Genomic DNA, 22,313 nt, shown 5'->3' with positions numbered 1-22,313 from the left:
AACTCCTAATTTTTAGCTCAATTTCAATTCCAATTAATACTTTCAAATCATTCAACATTGATAATATATGCAATTTGGTTGAAATTTCATATTCTCAAGATTTTATCAAGAAATAAAAAAGCTCATATGATACTTCAATTATAACATTATGATATTGATTTGTCAAGCATGGATGAAGTTTTGCAAACAATTTATATATTTTATATCTACACACACATATATTGTGTGGATTTTTTAGGGGAGTGTCCAGTTTTATTTGAGTTTATCTTGACAGAATATATAGTTTGGTCTCCCCAACTCAAGATTCCTGGCTCCGCCATTGCTGTAGGACACACCAGGATTAAGTGTGTATCAGGATGGAGTACAACTCAGTTATATTCGAGGAGTACATACTAATTATAATAAGTCATCTTTTATAGGTTGTTAAAAAAAAGTTAGTAATTCTTTTCTTGGGTGGATCTTGTACTTATTAGGGTAGAATACACCTCAATTGTATTTCATGAGTATTATTTTTAGGAAAAAGTTAACGAATATCTTAAAAGTATTGGTTTATGAATTATTTTTTAAATATTGTTATGGGAAAAGAAAAAATAATTAACTTTTTTTTTTTCTTCAGATTTTTATATTTTTCATGATTTTTTTTTATTATGTACCTGTGGAGGCCAGTTAATCAGGCGGTACTGTTAAGGCTATACTAACTGGGCCTATGGCCTTATCCGAGGACATTAGACCATCTGAGGATGTCCATATAAGATTATAAAGAGAATGGAGTGAAGAGAAGAGTAGAGATAATATGAGATAAGTCCAACAAATGTTCGAGGAGAGAAGTCATCTCGGCAACAAGGGTCCGAGGTCAATAAGAATGCCATATCATCATGGACTTTCTTCGAAGTTACATCACAATTAAGAGTTGGATGTTGGACAAGGGGTAAGAAAGGAGAAAGACAACAAATATCTTCAAAAAGCTGTTACCTCCATATTAAATGCCTCCCAACCAATTCTCTGGCCGCATTAATGTGGAGGTGATGCCTGAACAATGGTCAAGCAGCCTTACAGCTACTAGCTGATGGTTCTGTGAGGTGTTGGATGGGATAAGAAGGAGTTTCCCGAATCTAACCTACACATGTATGGTAGGGATGATACCAAGATTGTAGTATATAGCATGAGAAGATGTACCAGAAAAGGGGGATCAGAGAAAAAATCAAGAAATTTTATAACAAGACTGTGAACTTTTGTATAATTGGGTTGATTAACAAGAAAATATAATATAAGCTCCCCAGGCCACTTCGAGGACAGATTTCCTCATCCTATTTGTGTCTAACAGCCTTAAATTACCAAATTTTATCATTTTTCTTCTAGAATAGATCTAGTTCTTTCATCCACACTCTACAAATTTATTGTTTGGACCGCTTGGGCTAAAACCCAATCCTATTTTGGATCCAATCCAATTTCAGTCCTTACAATTGGCGCCGTCTGTGGAGAGAGCTTGATCTAGTCTAAAAGAGATTCGGTTACAACGTTCGCGATGGAGGAGGCAGGACCACACCAGGTAGATGTTAATCTACATCAAGCAGAATCAAGGGGTTATCAGCATGGCAATCCGCGTAGGAGCCTTGAACGGAAAGGAGGCCATGAGAGAAGTATGCACACAACTCACACCAGTAAAAGTCGATCTCGAGGGAAGAGCCATGTTTCCCATGCAAAGAATGACAGAGACATGTAACGCGAAATCGACGAATTGAAGAGGGAGTTGCGTCATGATCAGCAAGGACGTTCATCGCCCAGCTCCAAACCGTCCTCTAAAGAGACAGATGGTGCTAGTTATAAACGGAGATCCAGAACTCTGCCCAACGAGACCTTTTCCTATGAAGAGGAGCACTACCATAGACGTAGGTATAAAAGCCTGCCTTGCAAAGGCTTGGGAAACGATGCCATGAACAAGGCATTGAATCAAGTTTCTAAGTCACCCTTCACACGAAACATAGAAGATGCGAGACTTCCTCGGTGATTTCATCAACCTACGTTCACCATTTATAATGGTCGAACAGACCCGGTAGAACATGTCAGCCATTTCAGTCAAAGGATGGCCATTCACTCTAAAGATAAGGCCTTGATGTGTAAGGTCTTCCCATCTGGCTTAGGCCCAGTGGCGATGAGGTGGTTCAATGGATTAAGGGCGAACTCTATTGACTCCTTTAAGAAACTCACCCGGGCTTTTAGTGCTCACTTTATTACTTGTAGTAGGGTTCCTTGGCTTTTAGGATCCTTATTGTCTATGTCCATATGGGAGGGCGAAATTCTGAAGGCTTATTCAGATAGATACTGGGAGATGTTTAACGAAATAGAGGGAGAGTACGATGATGTGGCCATTAGCACTTTTAAGGTTGGTCTCCCAGTTGAGCATGATTTGAGGAAATCTCTAACTGGTAAACCTGTTACTAGTGTACACCAACTGATGGATCGGATTGATAAGTACAGAAGAGTAGAAGAAGACCAACTGTAGGGGAAAGGAAAGGCTAAGTTGATCCCTTAGGAAAGGAGGGATTTCAAGTCGGACCGGTACAATAATATCCAACCTCGGAAAGATTTTGTTGGGCAGTTAAGATTTGCCAATACCCAGGTGGTTAATGCTGTGTTTCGAGAGCCAGTGCATCAGGTATTGAAGAAGATTAAGAATGAGCCGTTCTTTAAATGGCCAAACAAGATGGCAGGAGATCTTATGAGGCACAACCAGAACCTTTATTGCAACTATCATCAGGATCATGGACACACAACTGAGGATTGCAGAAATTTATGGGACCATTTGGACCAGTTAGTCTGAGAAGGGAAGTTGAAGCAACTCCTACATCATTCCAGTGGTCGGGTAAGCCAAGCGGGCTCGGAGCTTCAGGGAGATGCTTCTTCAAGACTCCCCCTTGGCACAATAAACATTATTTTTGCTGCCCCAGGAAGGACCAGATCTTGTCCTTCCAGGGTAATGTCGGTATCTCGTTGTTCAGCTGAGGAGTCTAGTTCAATGCCTAAGAGGGCCAAGATAGGCATCCCATTAGTGTTAGGTTTTTCAGATGAGGACAAAGTTGGAACCATACAGCCCCATGATGATGCCCTAGTGGTTACCTTGAGAATTGGTGGGTATGATGTGAAAAGGGTGATGATTGACCAAGGCAGCGCTGCTAACATAATGTACCCTGACTTGTATAGGGGGCTAAATTTGAAACCTGAGAATTTAACAGCCTATAGTTCTCCTCTGGTGAGTTTTGAGGGTAAAATGGCTGTCCTAAAAGGTCAAATTAGATTATTTGTGTAGACTGGCACGGATGTGGTGGAGGTGGACTTCATCGTCGTAGATGTTTTCTCTCCCTATACGACCATTATGGGCAGACCTTGGCTTCATACCCTGGGGGCTGTCTCCTCTACTCTTCACCAGAAGATGAAGTACCCATCTGGAGACCAGGTTTTGGAGATAGTAGGAAATCAAACTGCAGCCCGACAATGCTTGGTAGCGGCTATCCAACATCGGCCTGAGGCGGAGACCTCGGCCACCGCTGATAATGGTTTATAGCAATCAGAGACCCCGACGTTACTCTTCAACGGACCAGCCGACGAGGTGAAATGTGAAGATTTAGAGAGGGTAATTGTTGGTGATGATCCGGAGAAATTCTTTCAGGTTGGAGCTAAACTGCCTTTGCAGGAGAAAGAGTAATTGGTTGAGTTCCTCAAAGAAAATGTTGATGTGTTCGCATGGAGTGCGTATGAAGCCCTAGGCCTAGACCCAAATTTCATCTGTCATCATTTAAATGTTAACCCTTCCATCACCCCGAAGAGGCAGCCACCTCGGCGTTCGTTAAAAGAGCACGCCGAGGCTGTTAGAAATGAAGTAGCTAAGCTCAAGCAGGTAGGGGCTATCAAGGAAGTTTTTTATCTTCAATGGTTATCCAACACAGTGGTGGTGAAAAAGAAGACTGGGAAATGGCGTGTGTGCGTGGACTTCACGGACCTCAATAAGGCCTGTCCCAAGGACCCTTTCCCTATGCCTCGGATAGACCAGTTGGTGGATGCAACGATCGGCCATCCTCGGATGAGTTATTTGGATGCCTTCTAAGGATATCACCAAATACCTTTAGCATTGGAGGATCAAGAGAAGACAACTTTTGTCACTCCCATCGGAAACTATCACCACAAAGTGATGCCCTTTGGTTTGAAAAATGCGGGGTCTACTTATCAATGGATGATGACCAAAATGTTCGAACTACAATTGGGCAGGAACATTGAAGTCTATATTGATGATATGGTTGTAAAGAGCAAAGTGGTGTCTGAGCATGTGGGGGATCTTACGAGCATTTTTGGAATTCTGAGAAAGCATAAGTTACGTCTGAATGCTTCAAAGTGTTCATTTGGTGTAGGCTCTGGAAATTTTTTGGGATACATGGTGACTCACAGGGGAATTGAGGTGAACCCAGATCAGATTAAGGCTATCAACGGCTTGCAAGCACAAGGAGGTCCAGAAACTGACAGGGATGACTGCTGCTTTGAACCGATTTATCTCTAGGTCAGCTGATAGGTGCAGACCCTTTTTCCTTTTACTGCATAAGTGGAAAGGATTTGAATAGACCGAGGAATGTGCTGTAGCATTTCAGCAGCTGAAAGAATACCTATCTCGGCTACCTATCATGTCCAGTCTTGAGGTGGACGAGGTCCTGTTTGCCTACCTGGCGATGGCCTCTCATGCAGTAAGTTTTGTTTTGATATGAGAAGACAGTGGCATACAAAGACTAGTCTATTACGTGAGCAAGTCACTTCATGAAGCTAAGGTGCGATACTTATCGCTGGAAAAGGCCATCTTGGGAGTAGTGCATGCTACGCGAAAACTCCCCCATTATTTCCAGGCGCACACCGTAGTAGTTCTAACTCAATTACCGCTCAAGTCCATACTTCAGAGTGCAGATTATACTGGGAGGATTGCTAAATGAGGCATGATCCTAGGGGCTTTCGACATCAAATATATGCCTCGTACCTCTGTGAAAGGTCAGGTCGTCGCCGATCTAGTAGCCGAGTTTGCTAAACTTCCAGAAGAAACGGGAGTGAAGCAACAAGAAATGGATGAAAAATCGGTTGGCCTAATCTCCACACAAGATTCCTCATCCTAGAAAGTATATGTGGATGGAGTAGCAAACCAGCGGGGAGCAGTAGTGGGGCTAGTTCTGGTATCCCCTAAAAAGATCACTATTGAAAAGTCCTTGAGGTTGAGATTCTCGGCTACAAACAACAAAGCGGAATATGAAGCTTTGCTGATGGGAATGGCTATGGTCTAGAAAATGTATGGAAAGGCAGTGGAAATGTTCTCAGATTCAAGACTGATCGTAGGCCAGGTAAAAGGGGAACTGGAAGCCCAAGATACAAGAATGCAAGAATATTTGGGTCAAGTTAGGCGTATGTAAACAAAATTTGAATCCTTTGAATTATCACATATCCCCAGAGGCGAAAATACCCACGTAGATTCCTTGGCTACCCTTGCCATTTCCTCGGCACGGAATTTGCCCTGAGTGATAATTGTCGAGGATTTGTGCATCCCTACCCCAACGAGGAAAGATTTGCTCCAGATCCATCAAATCAATTTGGGGCCGAGCTGGATGGACCCTATACTGTTATTCCTCAAAAGGGATATATTGAATGAGGAGAAACCAGAAGCTGAGAAAATACGAAGGAAAGCTTCTTGGTTTTAGTTGTCTGAGGACAAAAAGTTGTATAAATGTTTTTTTTTTCTGGGCCATATTTACTTTGTGTACATCCCGAGATATCAGAGTCACTCTTAGAGGAACTACATGAAGGAATTTGCGGAAGTCACACAGAGGGAAGATCCTTGTCTCACCGGGCCATTACTCAAGGATACTGGTGGCCTGATATGCAGAAAGAAGCACAAGAATATGTTAGAAAATGTGACCAGTGTCAGAGATTCGCTCCAAACATCCACCAGCCAGGAGGAGTTCTTAATCCTCTTTCCAGCCCTTGGCCTTTTGCTCAATGGGGCTTAGATATTGTAGGTCATTTCCCTAAAGCACTAGGAAACAAAAAGTATCTGCTGGTCGGCACGGATTATTTTACTAAGTGGGTCGAAGCTGAACCTTTGGCTAATATTAGAGATGTGGATGTCAAAAGATTTATCTGGAAGAATATCGTTACTCGATTTGGGGTTTCTCATACCCTTATCTTGGATAATGGCCTTCAGTTTGATAGCAAAGCCTTCAGGCAATACTGTTCTGACCTGGGGATAAAGAATAGATATTCCACTTCGGCCTATCCTTAGGGAAATGGGTAAGCTGAAGCTGTCAACAAGGTTATAGTGAATGGACTTAAAAAGAGGTTGGACGAGGCAAAGGGAAAATGGGTGGAGGAATTACCACATGTCCTCTGGACGTATCGAATAACGCCTCGACGGTCAACAGGAGAGACCCCCTTCTCAATGACATATGGAGTTGAGGCTGTAATCCCTCTGGAAACAGGTTTCCCAACGTTGAGAACTAGTGCATTTACCACAGGCGGTAATGATGGCTGTTGGAAAAGGGTTTGGACTTGATCGAAGAGCGAAAGGAGAATGCAATGATCCAACTGGCTTACTACCAGCATAAGCTCAAGCAAGGTTATGATACCAATGTAAAGCTAAGGCCGTTGGCTGTAGGAGATCTGTACTGAGGAAAATTTTGGGAACCACCAAGAATCCAGCTTGGGGAAAATTGAGGCCTAATTGGGAAAGACCATATCAGATCACTTCAGTGGCAGGAATAGGTGCCTACTATTTGGAAGATCTAGATGAAAAAGCTGTACTCCATCCTTAGAATGTAAACAATCTAAAGAGGAATTATTATTAATAAAAATAATCTTGTTTAGTCTCCCTTTAATTTATGTCGATCATACATTATGTGTTTCCTCATCTATTGAAGTATTAAACAGAAACTAAGTTATGTCAGGTTCCTCGGACCACAAACTTAGTGGAAATTAATACCTTATGGCATCTATTGAAGTATTAAATAGAAACTAAGTTATGTCAGGTTCCTCGGACCACAAACTTAGTGGAAATTAATACCCTATGGCATCTATTAAAGTATTAAACAGAAACTAAGTTATATCAGGTTCCTTGGACCACAAACTTAGTGGAAATTAATACCCTATGGTATCTATTGAAGTATTAAACAGAAACTAAGTTATGTCAGGCTCCTCGGATCACAAACTTAGTGGAAATTAATACCTTATGACATCTATTGAAGTATTAAACAGAAACTAAATTATGTCAGGTTCCTTGGACCACAAATTTAGTGGAAATTAATATCCTATGGCATCTATTGAAGTATTAAACAGAAACTAAGTTATGTCAGGTTCCTCGGACCACAAATTTCGTGGAAATTAATACCCTATGACATTTATTGAAGTATTGAACAGAAACTAAATTATGTCAGGTTCCTCGAACCACAAACTTAGTGGAAATTAATACCCTATGGCATCTATTGAAGTATTAAACATAAACTAAGTTATGTCAGGTTCCTTGGACCATAAACTTAGTGAAAATTAATACCCTATGACATCTATTGAAGTGCTAAACAGGTTGAATAGAAATTAATACACCCTGGTATTATTTAAATGCTAGTTCAACACGAACTTGAGCATTTAAAGGGAGTAAACCCTTAATTCCCATTCTCGAATCATAGGGTTTGTGATTACCTAATAAAGATATGAACCTCAATGAGCCTATGAGCATCACTTAAAGCATTCTGAGGTGCCCTGGACTTAACTTTGTTTAATCAAACGTTAGGATGTTTTCTTGGGGTTAAACTTGTTAGAATAGATATATATTTATTCAAAATATGTCTATGTAATGTTACGGATTCAATGGTTATCGTCCATTTTAACTACCAATTAAAAGCATGTGTAAACTATGTTTTTCTCTTGTATAAACAAAGGACAGTCAAGATGAAAACTACTCAAAACCAAAGTAAAAAACAGATAAAATGAAAATGAAATAAATAATAACTCAAACGAATTCAAGAGGGTAAAAATGCATATTTCATTAAAATATGTCTAAAAAAAGAAAAAAGAAAAAAGGGGACAAAATCCCTTAGAAAAGTCATAATTATATTACAAAAGAAGTCTCATTTTTTCAACTTGATCTGAAGCTTGGAGGTCTTGTTGGCTGGGTTATCTGCTTCTGTGGTAGTTGTTCCTTCTTTATCTTTGGAGGCTCCCTCAGCGGGCATGATAGTTAAAGCCAAGTCTTGTTGAAAGCCCTTGGAAGCTGCTCCTACCTCCGGAACCATTGTAGCCTTGTCCGAGGGTACTTCTTGGGAAGCACCGGGTTCTTTTGTTAGCCCCTGCTGATTGGGAAAAGGAGGATCTTGAGGTTGTACTTCTTTATTTGGATCAGCAACTGTAGAAGCCACTTCATCTTGAGCAGAAGGAAGGTTCGAGGCTCGTATTGCAGAAGGGTAAAATACATTTTCAGGTTTCCTTAACTCAAAAGAAGCCTCAACCCCATCTCGGTTAAGGGCTTCATCCCAGGTCTGGGCATAGTAAATACGACACACAGTTGGGACCTTTGCCCTAAGGGTTTTCTCGGTCTCAGCTACTCTAAGGTCGTAACCCTTTTGCTCAGCCTCGTCCCTAGCCTTCTCGGCCTCAATCCTTGCCTTCTCAACTTCAACCTTGGATTTTTCAGCCCGATCCTTAAGCCTTTGGGCTTCTTCCAGTTGTTTCTTTAGTGCTACCATCTGCTCCCTGGCAGTAGTCAGTTGATCAGTTGTCTCGCACAGACGCTTCCTCTAGTCCTCGGCTTGCCTCTGCGCGCCATCCAAGGTCGAGTCAACATTACGGCGAGCATGCTCCTCCTCGGCCAGCTTTTTCTTTAGTTCAGCATTACTATTTTCAGCAATGGTAAGTGCTTGCACAACTGCCGTTCGCCTTTTTCTTTCATCCTCCAATTGCTTGTAGCAGAAATTGGTAATTTCCTCAAGCCTAAAAGTGGCTTGGACAGCCTAAAAGAAAAGGATGAATACCATAGCCAATAAAAAGTATATATCTATAAATGATAATTATAAGTAAAAAAAAGAAAAGGTTAGCATCATACCATGCCCAAATATCTTTTACAATTGAGGAAGACCTCATTCTTCCTCATATTCCGTAGCTCGGACATATCCTTTGGAAGTAACAAGGCTTCCTCCACGGCTGAGGCAACATGGCACCCAATGCCACCGTTGAAGTCCCTGAGTGATGCATCATCCCTCAAGGGCTCACCGCCGTGCATGGGTGCTGGGAGCCAAGCTTGTGAATCTAGAGGCTAAGTGTCCAATCTCTCCATGCCTCGTTGTGACGCGTCGCTGACCTTTTGCTGCTTCGCAGCTTGTTGAGCCTCGTCTTCACGGGTCGGACGAGATCTTCCAGTCTCAACCACATCTTTCCCTTTCTGCTCCCTTTTCCTTTTTGGATCAGCAGGTTCAGGTCTGATAGGTTGAGGTGGGTGAGGAGTAGGAGGAGGAGATTTGGGAAGAGGAGGGGGAATCTGAGACTGTGTGGACTTCCCCAATGCACCTTTTCTGGGTTGATTTTTAATCAATTTCATCAAACTCCTCTGAGGTTTCCTCTGGACTCCCATTTCATCAAATACGTCCTGGGGGGGTAGAGTTTGGTTGAATACCTCGAATTCGTCCGAGGAGTATGACAAATCTACAACCTCCTCTGGGCCTTTTTCTTCTTCTTCTTCTTCTTCTTCTTTCTCCCTCTTCCTCGAGAACGAGCTGGGATGAGGATGCTCCTATTGAAGAAGTGGCCACAAAAAGTGGTTGAGCACAGGGAGTACCTTCAGGAATCGGGACACCCTTTGGAACAACGAACCCTTCGTAGGCAACGTTGATACGGTGGAGCCGAGCGTCACGGGCTTTGATCACGTACTTAGGTGATTGGAATGCGAACGAAAGGGGCATGTACCCAAGAATTAAATGGGCTGCTCGGAGTTGACCGTTAGCTTTGTTCACGTACACCTCGGCTTGTAAGATCCTATCTAAGCTTGCTTTGTTAATTAAGTTGAGCTTGGGCTTAATAGCATGCTTATCTGCAAAATCATTGAATTAGAATAAAGTTTCTTTAGAGACAAGGATGTTGGGAAACGAAAGAGAAGTGCAAACCAAAATTCATGAATCTACGGCTATACCCTCACCTGGTTCTCCCTCCTCAGTCGGACAGGGTAGGCCATCATGCCATTCCCCAGAAAAGATTAGGAAATCCTCCTTTAAATTTTTGTTTGAAGTGGGGAGGCACTGGATTAGCTTTACTTCGGGATGCCTCGACTTGAGGTAATATCCCTGTCCTTTCAAATGGTGCAGATTGTATACCCAATTCACATCGTGGTGGGTTAGGTTTAGGTTCATTCTATCGTTTAAAGCTTCTATACTCCCCAAAACCCTAAACATATTTGGGGCGCACTGTGTGGGAGATAACCTAAAAAACCTAAGGTAATTCCTAGTGATGGTACCCATGGGAATGGTCATCCCTCCCTCTATGAAGGTGATCATGGGAATGACCACCTCTCTTATTTTCCTAGCACCGACCCACTCTCCCTGGGCAGCGTACCTCATGCCTACTGTTGGTGGGATCCTATACTTAGCCCTAAAACTTCCCATACCCTCCTCGGTCTCAACCAAACATTTGTATTTACCCATTTTCCTAAGAGGTTTCGAAGAAAAATTAACAAGTTTAAAATGAAAGCCAAAAGGGTTTAAGAAGACTTACAGGTTTGAAAAAGGGTCCTCAGTCAAATTTCTAGTATTTGTAGACACATAGGGAGATGAAAGAGAGGGGCAGGTTCAGTGTATGAGCTCTAGGATTATGTGATTGCTGAAAGTAAGAAAAAGAATTGATTTGAAAAGCTATTTATAGGGGCGTAGAAGTTACAAGTGGGAAAGTTCCCACTTGTAAAACAAGAAAGATCTTCCATCATTAGATTTACATCTTACCGTTGAATGTGGGGGATAGGGGCGCCGCCAAAATTTAATGATGGCGTGCTTTGGACGCCGAAGCGTCAGGAGCGTGCCTTGAGCAGGTAAAAAGACATATAGAAGGTCAGGAATACAGAATATGACCATAAACAAGATGGCCTGAGGATGTCAAAATCATCATTTCCTCTCGAGGAGTCGAAAAGTAAGATTTTGAGGGGCTATTATGGGGGCCAGTTAATCAGGCGGTACTGTTAAGGCTGTACTGACTGGGCCTATGGCCTGATCCGAGGACATTAGACCATCCGAGGATGTTCATATAAGATTATAAAGAGAACGGAGTGAGGAGAAGAGTAGAGATAATATGAGATAAGTCTAACAAATGTCCGAGGAGAGAAGTCATCTCGGCAACAAGGGTCCGAGGTTAGTAAGAATGCCATATCATCATGGACTTTCTTCGAAATTACATCACAACTAAGAGTTGGATGTTGGACAAGGGGTAAGAAAGGAGAAAGACAACAAATATCTTCAAAAAACTGTTACCTCCGCATTAAATGCCTCCCAACCAATTCTCTGGCCGCATTAATGTGGAAGTGATGCTTGAACAGTGGTCAAGCAACTTTACAGCTACTAGCTGATGGTTCTGTGAGGTGTTGGATGGGATAGGAAGGAGTTCCCTGAATCTAACCTACACGTGTATGGTAGGGATGATACCAAAATTGTAGTATATAGCATGAGAAGATGTACCAGAAAAGGGGGATCAGAGAAAAAATCAAGCAGTTTTATAACAAGACTGTGAACTTTTGTATAATTCGGTTGATCAACAAGACAATATAATATAAGCTCCTTAGGCCACTTCGAGGACAGATTTTCTCATCCTATTTGTGTCTAATAGCCTCAAATTACCAAATTTTATCGTTTTTCTTCTGGAATAAATCTAGTTTTTTCATCCACGCTTTACAAATTTATTGTTTGGGCCGCTTGGGCTAAAACTCAATCCTATTTTGGATCCAATCCAATTTCAGTTCTTACAGTACCAATTATGATAAGTCATCTTTTAATTGGTTGTGAAAAAAAAAAAAGTGGCATCTAGACTTATTGTTTTTCCTAAAACAAAAATGAAAAAAAAATCAACTATTTTATTTTATAACCATAAGGGGACCCTCTAATTATGGTGGCTAGCGATCATATTTGGATTTCACGGGTTTTGAACACTTGAACTTCATAGTCTTCATTTGAGAGTGTTGCACTGAAACTACTAACTATCAATGATTGAAGTATCAGACTATCAGTGAGTGAGAACATATGGTCTTTTGAATTATAGGTCATAATTTTAGGAGTTTTAAAACTTGTTGTCTTGAGAACATGAATATTAGACAATTATTCATAGTTCTATCTAAATGGTTCTATTAGGCAATTGCATATTACATAATACTAATACCATGTTGGCTACTCTAGAAGATATTTGAATTTTGGAATCTCAAAGTAGGGCTCACATTGCATGTGCATTCTTGCCTTGCATTCCTCTTCATGTCTATAGAGGTGGGGTCTCTTTCAAGTAATGTATTTTCAACAGCACAAAAAAGAAAAGAAAAACCAAAACAAAAACTATAAATGGCTATCAATTATATAAAATAGGCTGTTGTTTGTATATGAAATCATTTAGCGTTTCACATTAAACTACACAATTATTGAATAACAATGAATGGAAAAATGAAAAATCCATTTAGACAAGAGCAAATCAAGGGCTATCCAGAAAGTCCTATAGTACATTGGATCAAACCTTTTTGTCCTTGGCTTTTGCAAATGCATGCATGTATAATTTAGTAAAGTAATTTATTATTTTTAAGTTAAAATTTTTAGTTACACCCTATAAGGTCAATCTCATTTTCATTTCACCTCCTTAAATTTAAAATTTTAGGTTTTCATCCCTGACATTATAGTGTTTTGATTCTTTTGAATTTGATCCTTATTCTCTATGTCAATTGATAAGGTGGTCATTAAATACCACATAAACTCAAAATGACGAAAATTTACAAAATTATGTTGTTTTCAAGCCCTATTTAAGCCACAATAACAATTATTTATTTATTTATTAATCCATATAATTTAGTTTTTAGTTTTTTTTTTTTTTTGTCATTTTTACTTATTTCATTCATGGCTACTATTTTGGAGATTATGCGGTTTTAAAAGAGCATGAATGCAAGTAGGGAAAAATATTCAAAACTTTACACAAGGGAACAAAATCAAAATAACTCAAAATTTAAAGGATGTAACTTGTAATCTAGTTTTGTTTTTAGTATCAAGAAAGCAATGAAGGATTATCACAAGAAATAATGACAACAAATTACAGCATTGCAGCCGGATAGAGAAATTTACAATATCATTAAACTTAGTAAAAAGTACCAAAAAGGAAAATTTATCTTATTTCATCGTCTTATTGCTCACCAAACAATTCCACCTGAGATACTTTTTTTTTTTGGTCATTATTTCATTAAATGATAATATAAAATGGATTTGTTAACTAATTTTCTGAGTTCTGACTAAGACAAGTTAAGACACATTTAATATTTTAATGTACTATTTTTTTAATAAATTGAAGGAAAAATACACAAAAATATTTGTGGTTTCTCCCTAAAACACAAAATCTATCCATGTTTTAAGTGTAACTTAATCCTCATGTGAATTACTCACATGATAATACATGTTTATATTTAGAGTTGTATTTTCATATAAAAAAAATGCCACCGGAACTTTGTTTTAATTTAAAAATCGTAGGAAGTTTATGCATTATCTAATTAACAAACAATATTATGTGGGATTAAGTGTTACACTCAAACTTTCAAAGGATTTTGGATTTTAAAGTAAAAATCCTACAAGATTTTGTCTGTTTCCTTTTATATATATATATATATATATATATATAAATAAATAAATGAATCTGTCCAAAATACACCTAGGATTTTTGGATTTTAAAGTAAAACTACAAATGGATTTTATCTATTTCCTTTTTTTTTTTGTTATTTCTAAAATTGAATTTGTCCAAAAATATCAACAAAATACACCCAAACACCTTAAATTTGAGTCTGCAACTTCTCTGTAATATTGACAAATTGACAGATGGAAACATATATTGCAGTTTAAATATAGCACCAAATTCCAATTCTCACGGTTTGGTCAAAGAAATAATCCCGAATTTTACTAATTAACAGCCTTTAGATGTAGAGGAAAGTTCGAACAAACGCTATATTTATATGATAAACCAGTGTCTCAACATTAACCACATGGCAACAAACAATTCACTAGCAATTTGGTCCACATATGTTATCATTGTGACATAAAAAAAGAAGAAGAAGATCTCTTTGCATTTTTAACCTTTTATGCTAGTTGAAAAGTACCCGTCTAAATTAAACAATCTATCTTTCTTCGACTCTACTATATATATAACTAGCTTGGATCCAATATTCAAACCTACCACCTTTCTCCTTCATCCATTTCCATTGTTTTCTTTCTCTCTCTGTTAGTTTCAATGGGAAGTAAAACCATTTGTTGGGTTCTATTCTTTTTCAGTGTTTCATGCCTTTTGGCTCAAACTCATGGAAGCGTTGGTAAGGTAGGAAAGGCTCTAGATTTTCTTTTCAAGCCAAAGTTGAAGGAAAGTTTGGGTGTGGACACTAGTCCTTTCGAGGTAAGTAATGTTGTCGATGAAGCCGATAAGGTCGATAATCATGTTCCTGTTGAAGTGGGTTTGAAGGAGAAAGATAGGATTGTGAGATTGCCTGGACAACCCCAAGTGAATTTCTCTCAATATGGTGGCTATGTTACAGTGAATAAAGAAGCTGGTCGTGCACTTTATTACTATCTTACAGAAGCTGAGAATTCCAAGGATTTGCCTCTTCTTCTTTGGCTCAATGGAGGTAAACTTTCATCTATTCTATCAATCACTCCAAACTGATCATAATTGTCACTAGCTAGCACAAATAATGTAGGTTGTTTGTATAATGCAGAGAGTCTTCTTATCCTTTTGGCTTTTTTCTTTGATTATTTGGCTATGGTTTTGGACTTTTTCTCATTTCTTTTCATTTTTGTTTCCTTTAGAGGGAGACAGCCAGAGATGGTTTGGATAGGAATGTATGAAAATATCCCATAAAAAAGCCATAAGAACCTGAACTAGAATTCTTGAAAAATTCATCATTAGTTATGTGGTGGTTACACCCTCTTTCTTTGGGACTCTTTCTCTCTCTAGCTATCTCTCTCTCTCTGAAGTGAGGCCATACCTTTGCATGATAGTACCTATAATAGGTTGGGAGGTATCATTATTATAAGAACATTTTCAACTATATTATGTGTGTTACTGTACAAAAATGTGAATGATTACTCTTCAATGAAAAAAATGTGAATGATCAGTGGCTTCTTTGCCTATTTATAACTATATTATTAATACTATGAAGATGAGAAGTTGTAATTGAGGTGTATATATAACTATAATATTTATAATGATTTTTTTTTTTCAAAATCTTGATTGGAAAAAAAAATTCCACCTAAAAAATTGCCTATATATATATATATATATTTTTTTTTTTTTTTTTGAGAAGCCAGATCAGAGACCTGGGAACTTTATGTCATCAACCCAAAACTAGTGAACATCATGCAAAACTAAAGGGGCAATATCAGTTAGCAAATCAGGCAGCCATACCTGAGCCCCAACGTTTGACTTAGCTTTCTTAGCTAGAGTATCAGCCACTGAATTACAATTACGACTAACATGAACATATTCCACAAACTGAAAAACAGAGGAATGTAAACGAATATCATCCAAAATGTTTCCAAAACTAGCCAGTTCACCCGCACCGTGAAGAAGAGCATTGATGATGACTGCAGAATCTCCTTCAAACACAACTCGGGTGAGGCCAATTTCCAATGCAAACTGAACAGCCTTCAAGCATGCTAAGGCTTCTAAATCCGCCACGGACTGGGCCATTGGAATGGGCGAGGACAGAGCACCCACAGCTTCACCATCATGATTACGGGCAATGATCCCAATGCCTGCCAAGTTTGAGCGACGAAACAAAGCGGCATCGAAATTTACTTTGAAACGCTGAGGATCCGGAGGTCGCCACTGCTGCATGGGTGGAGGACGGGGAGGTTCAGGCACATCGTTCTGAGCTTGAAGAAACTCCTGCAGAACTGCAAATGCTAGCCACTGGAAGAGGCTGAATACCTATAATTGTCACACTCTTATTGAAAGACATTTCAACCCCTCTTGCTCAATTATTATTTAAAAAAGATTCTAAAAAAAAGTATTATTATTTTTAAATAAATAAATAAATTATATAAATATATATATATATATTTATTGCTCACGTGGCATCTGTGCCACTGCCTTTTGTGGAAGCTCTGCAAATCAAATCCCAAAACTCGCTCTTCTGGAGAATTTCTCGGCGAGAGTGTTGTATATTTTTATCTTGAAAATTGTAATTTAAAATAAAGAAAATATTAAAAACTACATATGGATGTATGATTTAATAAATTAATTTATCATTCTTTTACACTAGAATGGTCAAGCTTAGCAATGCATTTTAAGTTATAGTATCATCACCTCTTTAAATTCAGAGTCATTGCGGCTATTGCCCATTTGCTCTTCCTAGCTCATTTAAAAAAGTATGGCTACCCAATAAACTTTTACTTTCAACTATTGTCAATTGCTCCTAAAGCAAGCTATTATCATATAAAAAGAGGATTTTTCATTGGGATTATTAATTTATTAGTGTTTTGAATATATTTAATGAATTTAAATAGACATGTAAAAATAAAATGCTATAAGTTTATTATATTTGACCACGACAACAATAATCCCAAGTTTTTGTAATCCCAAAACTTTGAGATTGATAAATATATTAATATATACTTGACAAGATATAATTATATCAAATTAATAACATGTTATCTACTTGTTATCTGCATCTACTTTCTAAAAAAAGAAATTTTATCTACATCTATACTCTATAGTAATAATAGTATGTGAAACCTTGTTATTACTAAGTTTTGGTTCAAAAATAAAAGAAGAAGTTAATTCTATGTTTTAATATGGTGATTAAACCTTGTTTAATTTCTCCACAGGCCCAGGTTGTTCATCTCTTGCTTATGGAGCAATGCAAGAGCTCGGACCATTTCGTGTACTCAGTGATGGCAAAACACTTTTTACAAATGAATTTGCATGGAATAAAGGTATAGTTATCTTATAACAATATTACTTTTTATTTTTTATTTTTTATTTTTTTTATAGAGTGTCAACCTATGACATCCATTTCTATAATTTTTGTTTTTTTATCATCGAACCAATACACCATTCAGTTTTTGATGTAGACGGAGATTGAAAGTAAAATCTCTTATTCAACTATATTGCTATTATTATGCCCTAGCAAGAAGTTAGAATTTTAATTTTCATTCTTTGGTTAAATCTGAAAGCTAATTTTTTTTTTTTTTTTGAATTTTTTTTTTCAGCTGCAAATGTTTTATTTCTTGAGTCTCCTGCTGGGGTAGGATTTTCATACTCAAATAGAACATCGGATTATAATACGAGTGGAGATAGTAGAACTGCTTTAGACAGTTATTGGTTTGTGATTAACTGGCTAGAAAGATTTCCTGAATACAAGAATAGAGATTTTTATATTTCTGGAGAAAGTTATGCTGGGCATTATGTTCCTCAACTTGCTCATACCATTCTTCAACATAATAAAAAGGCTAACAAGACCCTTATCAACCTCAAAGGAATCATTGTAAGTCTCTCTCTCTCCCCCAAAAATATATGCTTGTGCTTTACAATGAGGATGATTGAATCTTAAAAGTTACACCATGTTTCTTTGCCCTTTGTTTTTTTCTCCTATAATTTTCATGATGGTGAAGAAAAATGGTGATAACAGTGGGTCCAACTCAATGAACTTCCACTTTGAATGAACTAAGAAATCCATGATCACCAAAGAAAGAAAGGTCAACAGTGAAAAACATGCAAAGCACAATTTCATATTTTGTACTACAATGGGAAAAGAAAAATATGACTTAAAACAATAATCTATATAAAAATAACATACTTTTTTCCAAGTGATCATATATGGCTCACAAAAGTTTGATTTGATTTACATGGTGTAATGATATTCAGGACTACAATAATTTAATCAACCATTAGATAAAAAAAAAAAAAATTAAGTGTCACAATTCAAAGGTATACATACAAATTTATTATAATTGAATAGAATTTTATTATCTATATTTAGAAGTAGTACTAATACCTCACAAGTACAAAAACATTTTCCTTCTCAAAAAAAAAAAGTACAAAAACATTTACAGTGTATGGACTGGTCCAATGGCCCAGAATAATTGATTGTTTCCCAACTTTCGTGTTAGCTCTATAGTTCGTCATGATTTCGGCCATCATTAGTGGGTCACAAATTAGGTTAATTTACTATATGAATTGGACCACTCTATGGACCATCTGGGCCATATTCGGCCCATTACCCACTTTGGGTACTGTTAAATTTGTTAGCTGTTTATCACGATTAAATGCTTGTTTGGTTATTGTTATTATTTTATTTAAATCATTTGTTTATGCATATATTTTTAAGACCTTATTTTTCTAAGTACAATTTTTTTTTTCTAAGTACAATTTTATCAATAAAAGTATGCTGTAGACTCTCAAAAAAAAAAAAAAAAGTAAGCTGTAGGAAACGATATTTTAAATAGTAGAATTAGAACTATTAATTCATGATGATGCAAGATCATGTTTTCCTGGGAAGGGTTGTGGTGCAAATTAGGTTCAAAATATTAACTAAAGTAAGAAGGGAAGGAAAAAAAGAAAAAGAAAAAGTAATCCCCTTTGAGCTATTGTTATACAAGTAGGCACAAAATTTCTACAATTATAAATTTTGTTACAAGAATGTTTAAGTATTCTTTTATCCTTTTTTTTAATAAAAAAAAATCTTAATAAGTTAGTAAAGTTATAAATAAATACTATGAAATGGAGAGGTTGAGTTAGTCATGCATATAGATTAAAGATTAAAAAAAATGTAAAAACAAAAATAGCATCTCAGTCTTGCTCTCATTCCCTTTAATATTTATATTCTATAGTTCACAATAGATTGTGTTATTTCAATGTTTATGCATCTCATTGATTTCTTGTTCATTATATATGCAGATTGGAAATGCAGTGATTAATGATGACACTGACGAAAAGGGAATGTATGATTACCTTGCCACCCATGTTATCATTTCCGACGAAGCTAACAACAAAATACAAAAGTTTTGTGATTTCTCACCCAATGCAACCAAACCGTCTAGTCAGTGCAAGGAAGGCTATAATTCAGCCTCAATATCTGTGGATTCTATTAATATCTATAACATTTATGGTCCCTTGTGCCACAATTCCAATCTCACAGTTCAACCCAAGAAAGCCTCTGTAAGTTTTTTTTTTTTTTTTTTGATAATGAAAGTTTCTGTTGACTGTTGAGGACTGTAATGTATTGTGTTTAAGAGGGCCAAACTTATTGTAAGTCCATATACTCCGCTACAAAATAAGCGAGATAACCCTAATCTTAGCTGTAGATTATAGTACAAGTATATGGGTCTGTAATAAGTTTGGATCTCTTAGACCATAATATCTTTAACACGTTCTTGTAAGTTTTGTAATTTTTATTTCCTTTAGAAAGCACATGATTTCTAAGATCCATTAGAACTTCAATTTTTAACAAACACTATGCTTTTAGCTTAATAAGTAGTTTAGGAAAATAATTTTCTTCAACCACTGTTCATGTTGCATGAATCTTAGAAGTTGGAAGTTAAATTTTTAAAAAGAGGGGCTCATCTATATAATGAAATTATATGAATGTTAATTTGCTCTTAATAATTTGAAATAAATTGTTCTATTGTTTTTTTGTGTGCAGATATTGGATATGGATCCATGTAGTGATTACTACGTGTATGCTTATCTGAATCGGCCTGATGTTCAAGAAGCCATGCATGCCAATGTTACTAAACTCACACATGACTGGGAACCATGCAGTGATGTCATTGAAAAATGGATAGATAGCCCATCAACCATCATTCCCCTTTTGAGAGAATTCATGGCCAATGGCATTCGAGTGTGGGTTTTCAGGTAAGAGTATCATCTTTGGCATGGTTAATGACTTAAGGGAATGAAAAAATTTAAAGGCAACCCTTAATTGAACCCTTAAATTATTATCATTGTCAATTCGTTTATGGATAGTTACATGGTTCATGGTTGCTTGGATAACAAAGTTCTCTACCTACTTGATAACTCCCACTACTTAGAATTTAAAGGAAATAAAAAAAGGTTATTTACCACATAATACTAGAAGCAATCAAATCCTATTGAATCCATTTAATTACTAGATAAGCATCAGCTTGATTGATGTAATAAAATACTAAAGGACTTTTGATTTGAATTCTTAACCTTAATTCTAACTGGCATTCTTCAGTGCTTACCCCACCCTAATAGAAAAAGAGGTTATTTATGATTTAGCTTACTTCGCCTAAAGGTCAAAAGAAGAATTGTGGATTATAACTTCATATCATTATCCTATCAAAATATGATAGTTAAATTTTTTTTCAAATTTGAAATGAATCTTTGTTTGGTGAAATGCAGCGGTGATACGGATGGAAGGGTTCCTGTTACTTCAACAAAGTACTCTTTAAACAAAATGATGCTTCCTGTAGAGACTGCATGGTATCCGTGGTTCATCGACCGAGAGGTAACTTTATTTTTCCTAGAGTACTTTCTAATGATGTTGTGACTCAAGACTTATTGTTTTACCTATCATTTTTATCTCGGGTATTTTCATACGTCTTTTTTACTTCTAAAAGAATTACCATATATGTACATTCTTTTAATAATTTTTTTGTTGTTGGTGTTATAGGTTGGTGGGTATGCACAAAAGTATAAGGGAGACCTAACATTTGCAACTGTAAGAGGGGCAGGGCATCAAGTGCCAAGCTACCAGCCACTGAGAGCACTTTCTTTGATCAGTCACTTCCTTAGTGGCAAACCTCTTCCTTATTCTAGGTCATCCTAATTTCTTTTAGTCTCTTAGTTGGCCATATCATTGATCTGTTCTAGGGTTTAGCTTTGCAATTCTAGTGACAACTAACTTTTTTATCTGATTGTTTTCAATAACCATAAGTAAAATAGCAAGTTGCTATTCTGATTCAGAGCAAAGCACAATTCTATTTTAATTTTGATTTTTTTCCCTCAACAAATCCAATCATGTTGAGTTCAATTAATAATACTTTCCATACAACAGTGAAATTGGGATTGTAAATGTGGATTCAAAAGGCAGTGGATACACCTATATATGATTTATTTATCAATATGTTGCTTATATTAAAAAGCATGGGACAATCAACATGTCTATTGCCCTTTACTAAAACAAATTTCATTGTAATAACAACTTGTTAATCAAGGGGTTTTAATTTGCCATTATATGGTACTTTTCAAGTTCAGCACAGAAGGAGAAATCAAATGATGATTAAGTTGAACAATTATATAGTATGGAGTTACAAGTTATCAATCAATGAAAAGAATAAATTGAATGTACTTTACATGCTACACCTCCTAGAAATATATAAATGCTCACAGTTTTAAGTTATTGTGGTACAAAATTCCCATTTTAGATGGGTATTAATTACTCATCCACTAACAAGTTCGGAACACTCATTCCATTTCATTCTGCTTTTAGTCACTTAGTTAAAGATACTATGTCTTATGTAAGCTCCCTTAGGAGTTTTAGTTTCTCTCATACCTATAGGCAAGGTAATTATGTTGCTGTTACCTTGGCAAAGAGAGTTAGATTTTATTCTTCTTTCTCTATCGGGACGAAGTCTGTTCCTTTAGACATCAGTACTCTTGTTTTAGCTGATAAGCCACTTTTCTAAGTTATAAAATCTTTGGAGGGATTCTCAAAAAAAATAAAATAAAATAAAATAAAAAGGTTCGGAATACAAAACTATCCCAAGTATAAAAAATACCTAAGCAAAGCACCTTTCATCCTCGTAATAGTTAAATAATGTAATGCATGTTTATTTAGAAGTCTATCAAACCTCTTCCCCTTCACCATCTTAAGGATGATGAAAATTTCAAATTGAGTTCTTTTTGGTTGTTGTTGCTGAATAACATGAATTTATATACTAGATAGGAATGGAAAAGTTGGAAGCAGGCCCATAATTACAAAATGCAGCCCATTTAACTAAGTTGTGGGCCAAAAAATCTTTTGGATCTTCGTGCATAAGTAAAAGTCCAAAAATTTATGGGCTGAATAACATGAATTTATA

The 22,313-nt window shown here is 36.9% G+C and overlaps 2 protein-coding genes across 2 annotated transcripts; both read left to right on the top strand.

The window, feature by feature from the left end:
- The first annotated feature begins 2,977 nt into the window (after positions 1-2,977).
- On the top strand, positions 2,978-3,562 carry LOC126721506 (uncharacterized). Its single transcript, XM_050424554.1, has 2 exons — positions 2,978-3,250; positions 3,308-3,562. The coding sequence occupies exons 1-2, from the start codon at positions 2,978-2,980 to the stop codon at positions 3,560-3,562; spliced, it is 528 nt and encodes a 175-aa protein (XP_050280511.1).
- A 10,860-nt stretch (positions 3,563-14,422) lies between these two features.
- On the top strand, positions 14,423-21,218 carry LOC126720797 (serine carboxypeptidase-like 40). Its single transcript, XM_050423622.1, has 7 exons — positions 14,423-14,890; positions 17,094-17,201; positions 17,478-17,752; positions 19,165-19,425; positions 19,910-20,121; positions 20,632-20,737; positions 20,903-21,218. The coding sequence occupies exons 1-7, from the start codon at positions 14,503-14,505 to the stop codon at positions 21,056-21,058; spliced, it is 1,506 nt and encodes a 501-aa protein (XP_050279579.1). The 5' UTR covers positions 14,423-14,502; the 3' UTR covers positions 21,059-21,218.
- The last annotated feature ends 1,095 nt before the right edge of the window (positions 21,219-22,313 follow it).

This window comes from Quercus robur, chromosome 4 (genome assembly GCF_932294415.1).
Source record: "Quercus robur chromosome 4, dhQueRobu3.1, whole genome shotgun sequence".
Taxonomy (NCBI): domain Eukaryota; kingdom Viridiplantae; phylum Streptophyta; class Magnoliopsida; order Fagales; family Fagaceae; genus Quercus; species Quercus robur.
The sequence above is the reverse complement of the archived record's forward strand: the minus strand, read 5'-3'. Positions and strand labels throughout refer to the sequence as shown.

Bases quoted from the DNA above. Each gene is read 5' to 3' on its own strand.
- LOC126721506 (XM_050424554.1), top strand. From the start codon at position 2,978: ATGTCGGTATCTCGTTGTTCAGCTGAGGAGTCTAGTTCAATGCCTAAG. The intron at 3,251-3,307 runs GTGAGTTTTGAG...TTATTTGTGTAG, and splicing joins CAGCCTATAGTTCTCCTCTG to ACTGGCACGGATGTGGTGGA.
- LOC126720797 (XM_050423622.1), top strand. From the start codon at position 14,503: ATGGGAAGTAAAACCATTTGTTGGGTTCTATTCTTTTTCAGTGTTTCA. The intron at 20,122-20,631 runs GTAAGAGTATCA...GGTGAAATGCAG, and splicing joins ATTCGAGTGTGGGTTTTCAG to CGGTGATACGGATGGAAGGG. The intron at 20,738-20,902 runs GTAACTTTATTT...TTGGTGTTATAG, and splicing joins CGTGGTTCATCGACCGAGAG to GTTGGTGGGTATGCACAAAA.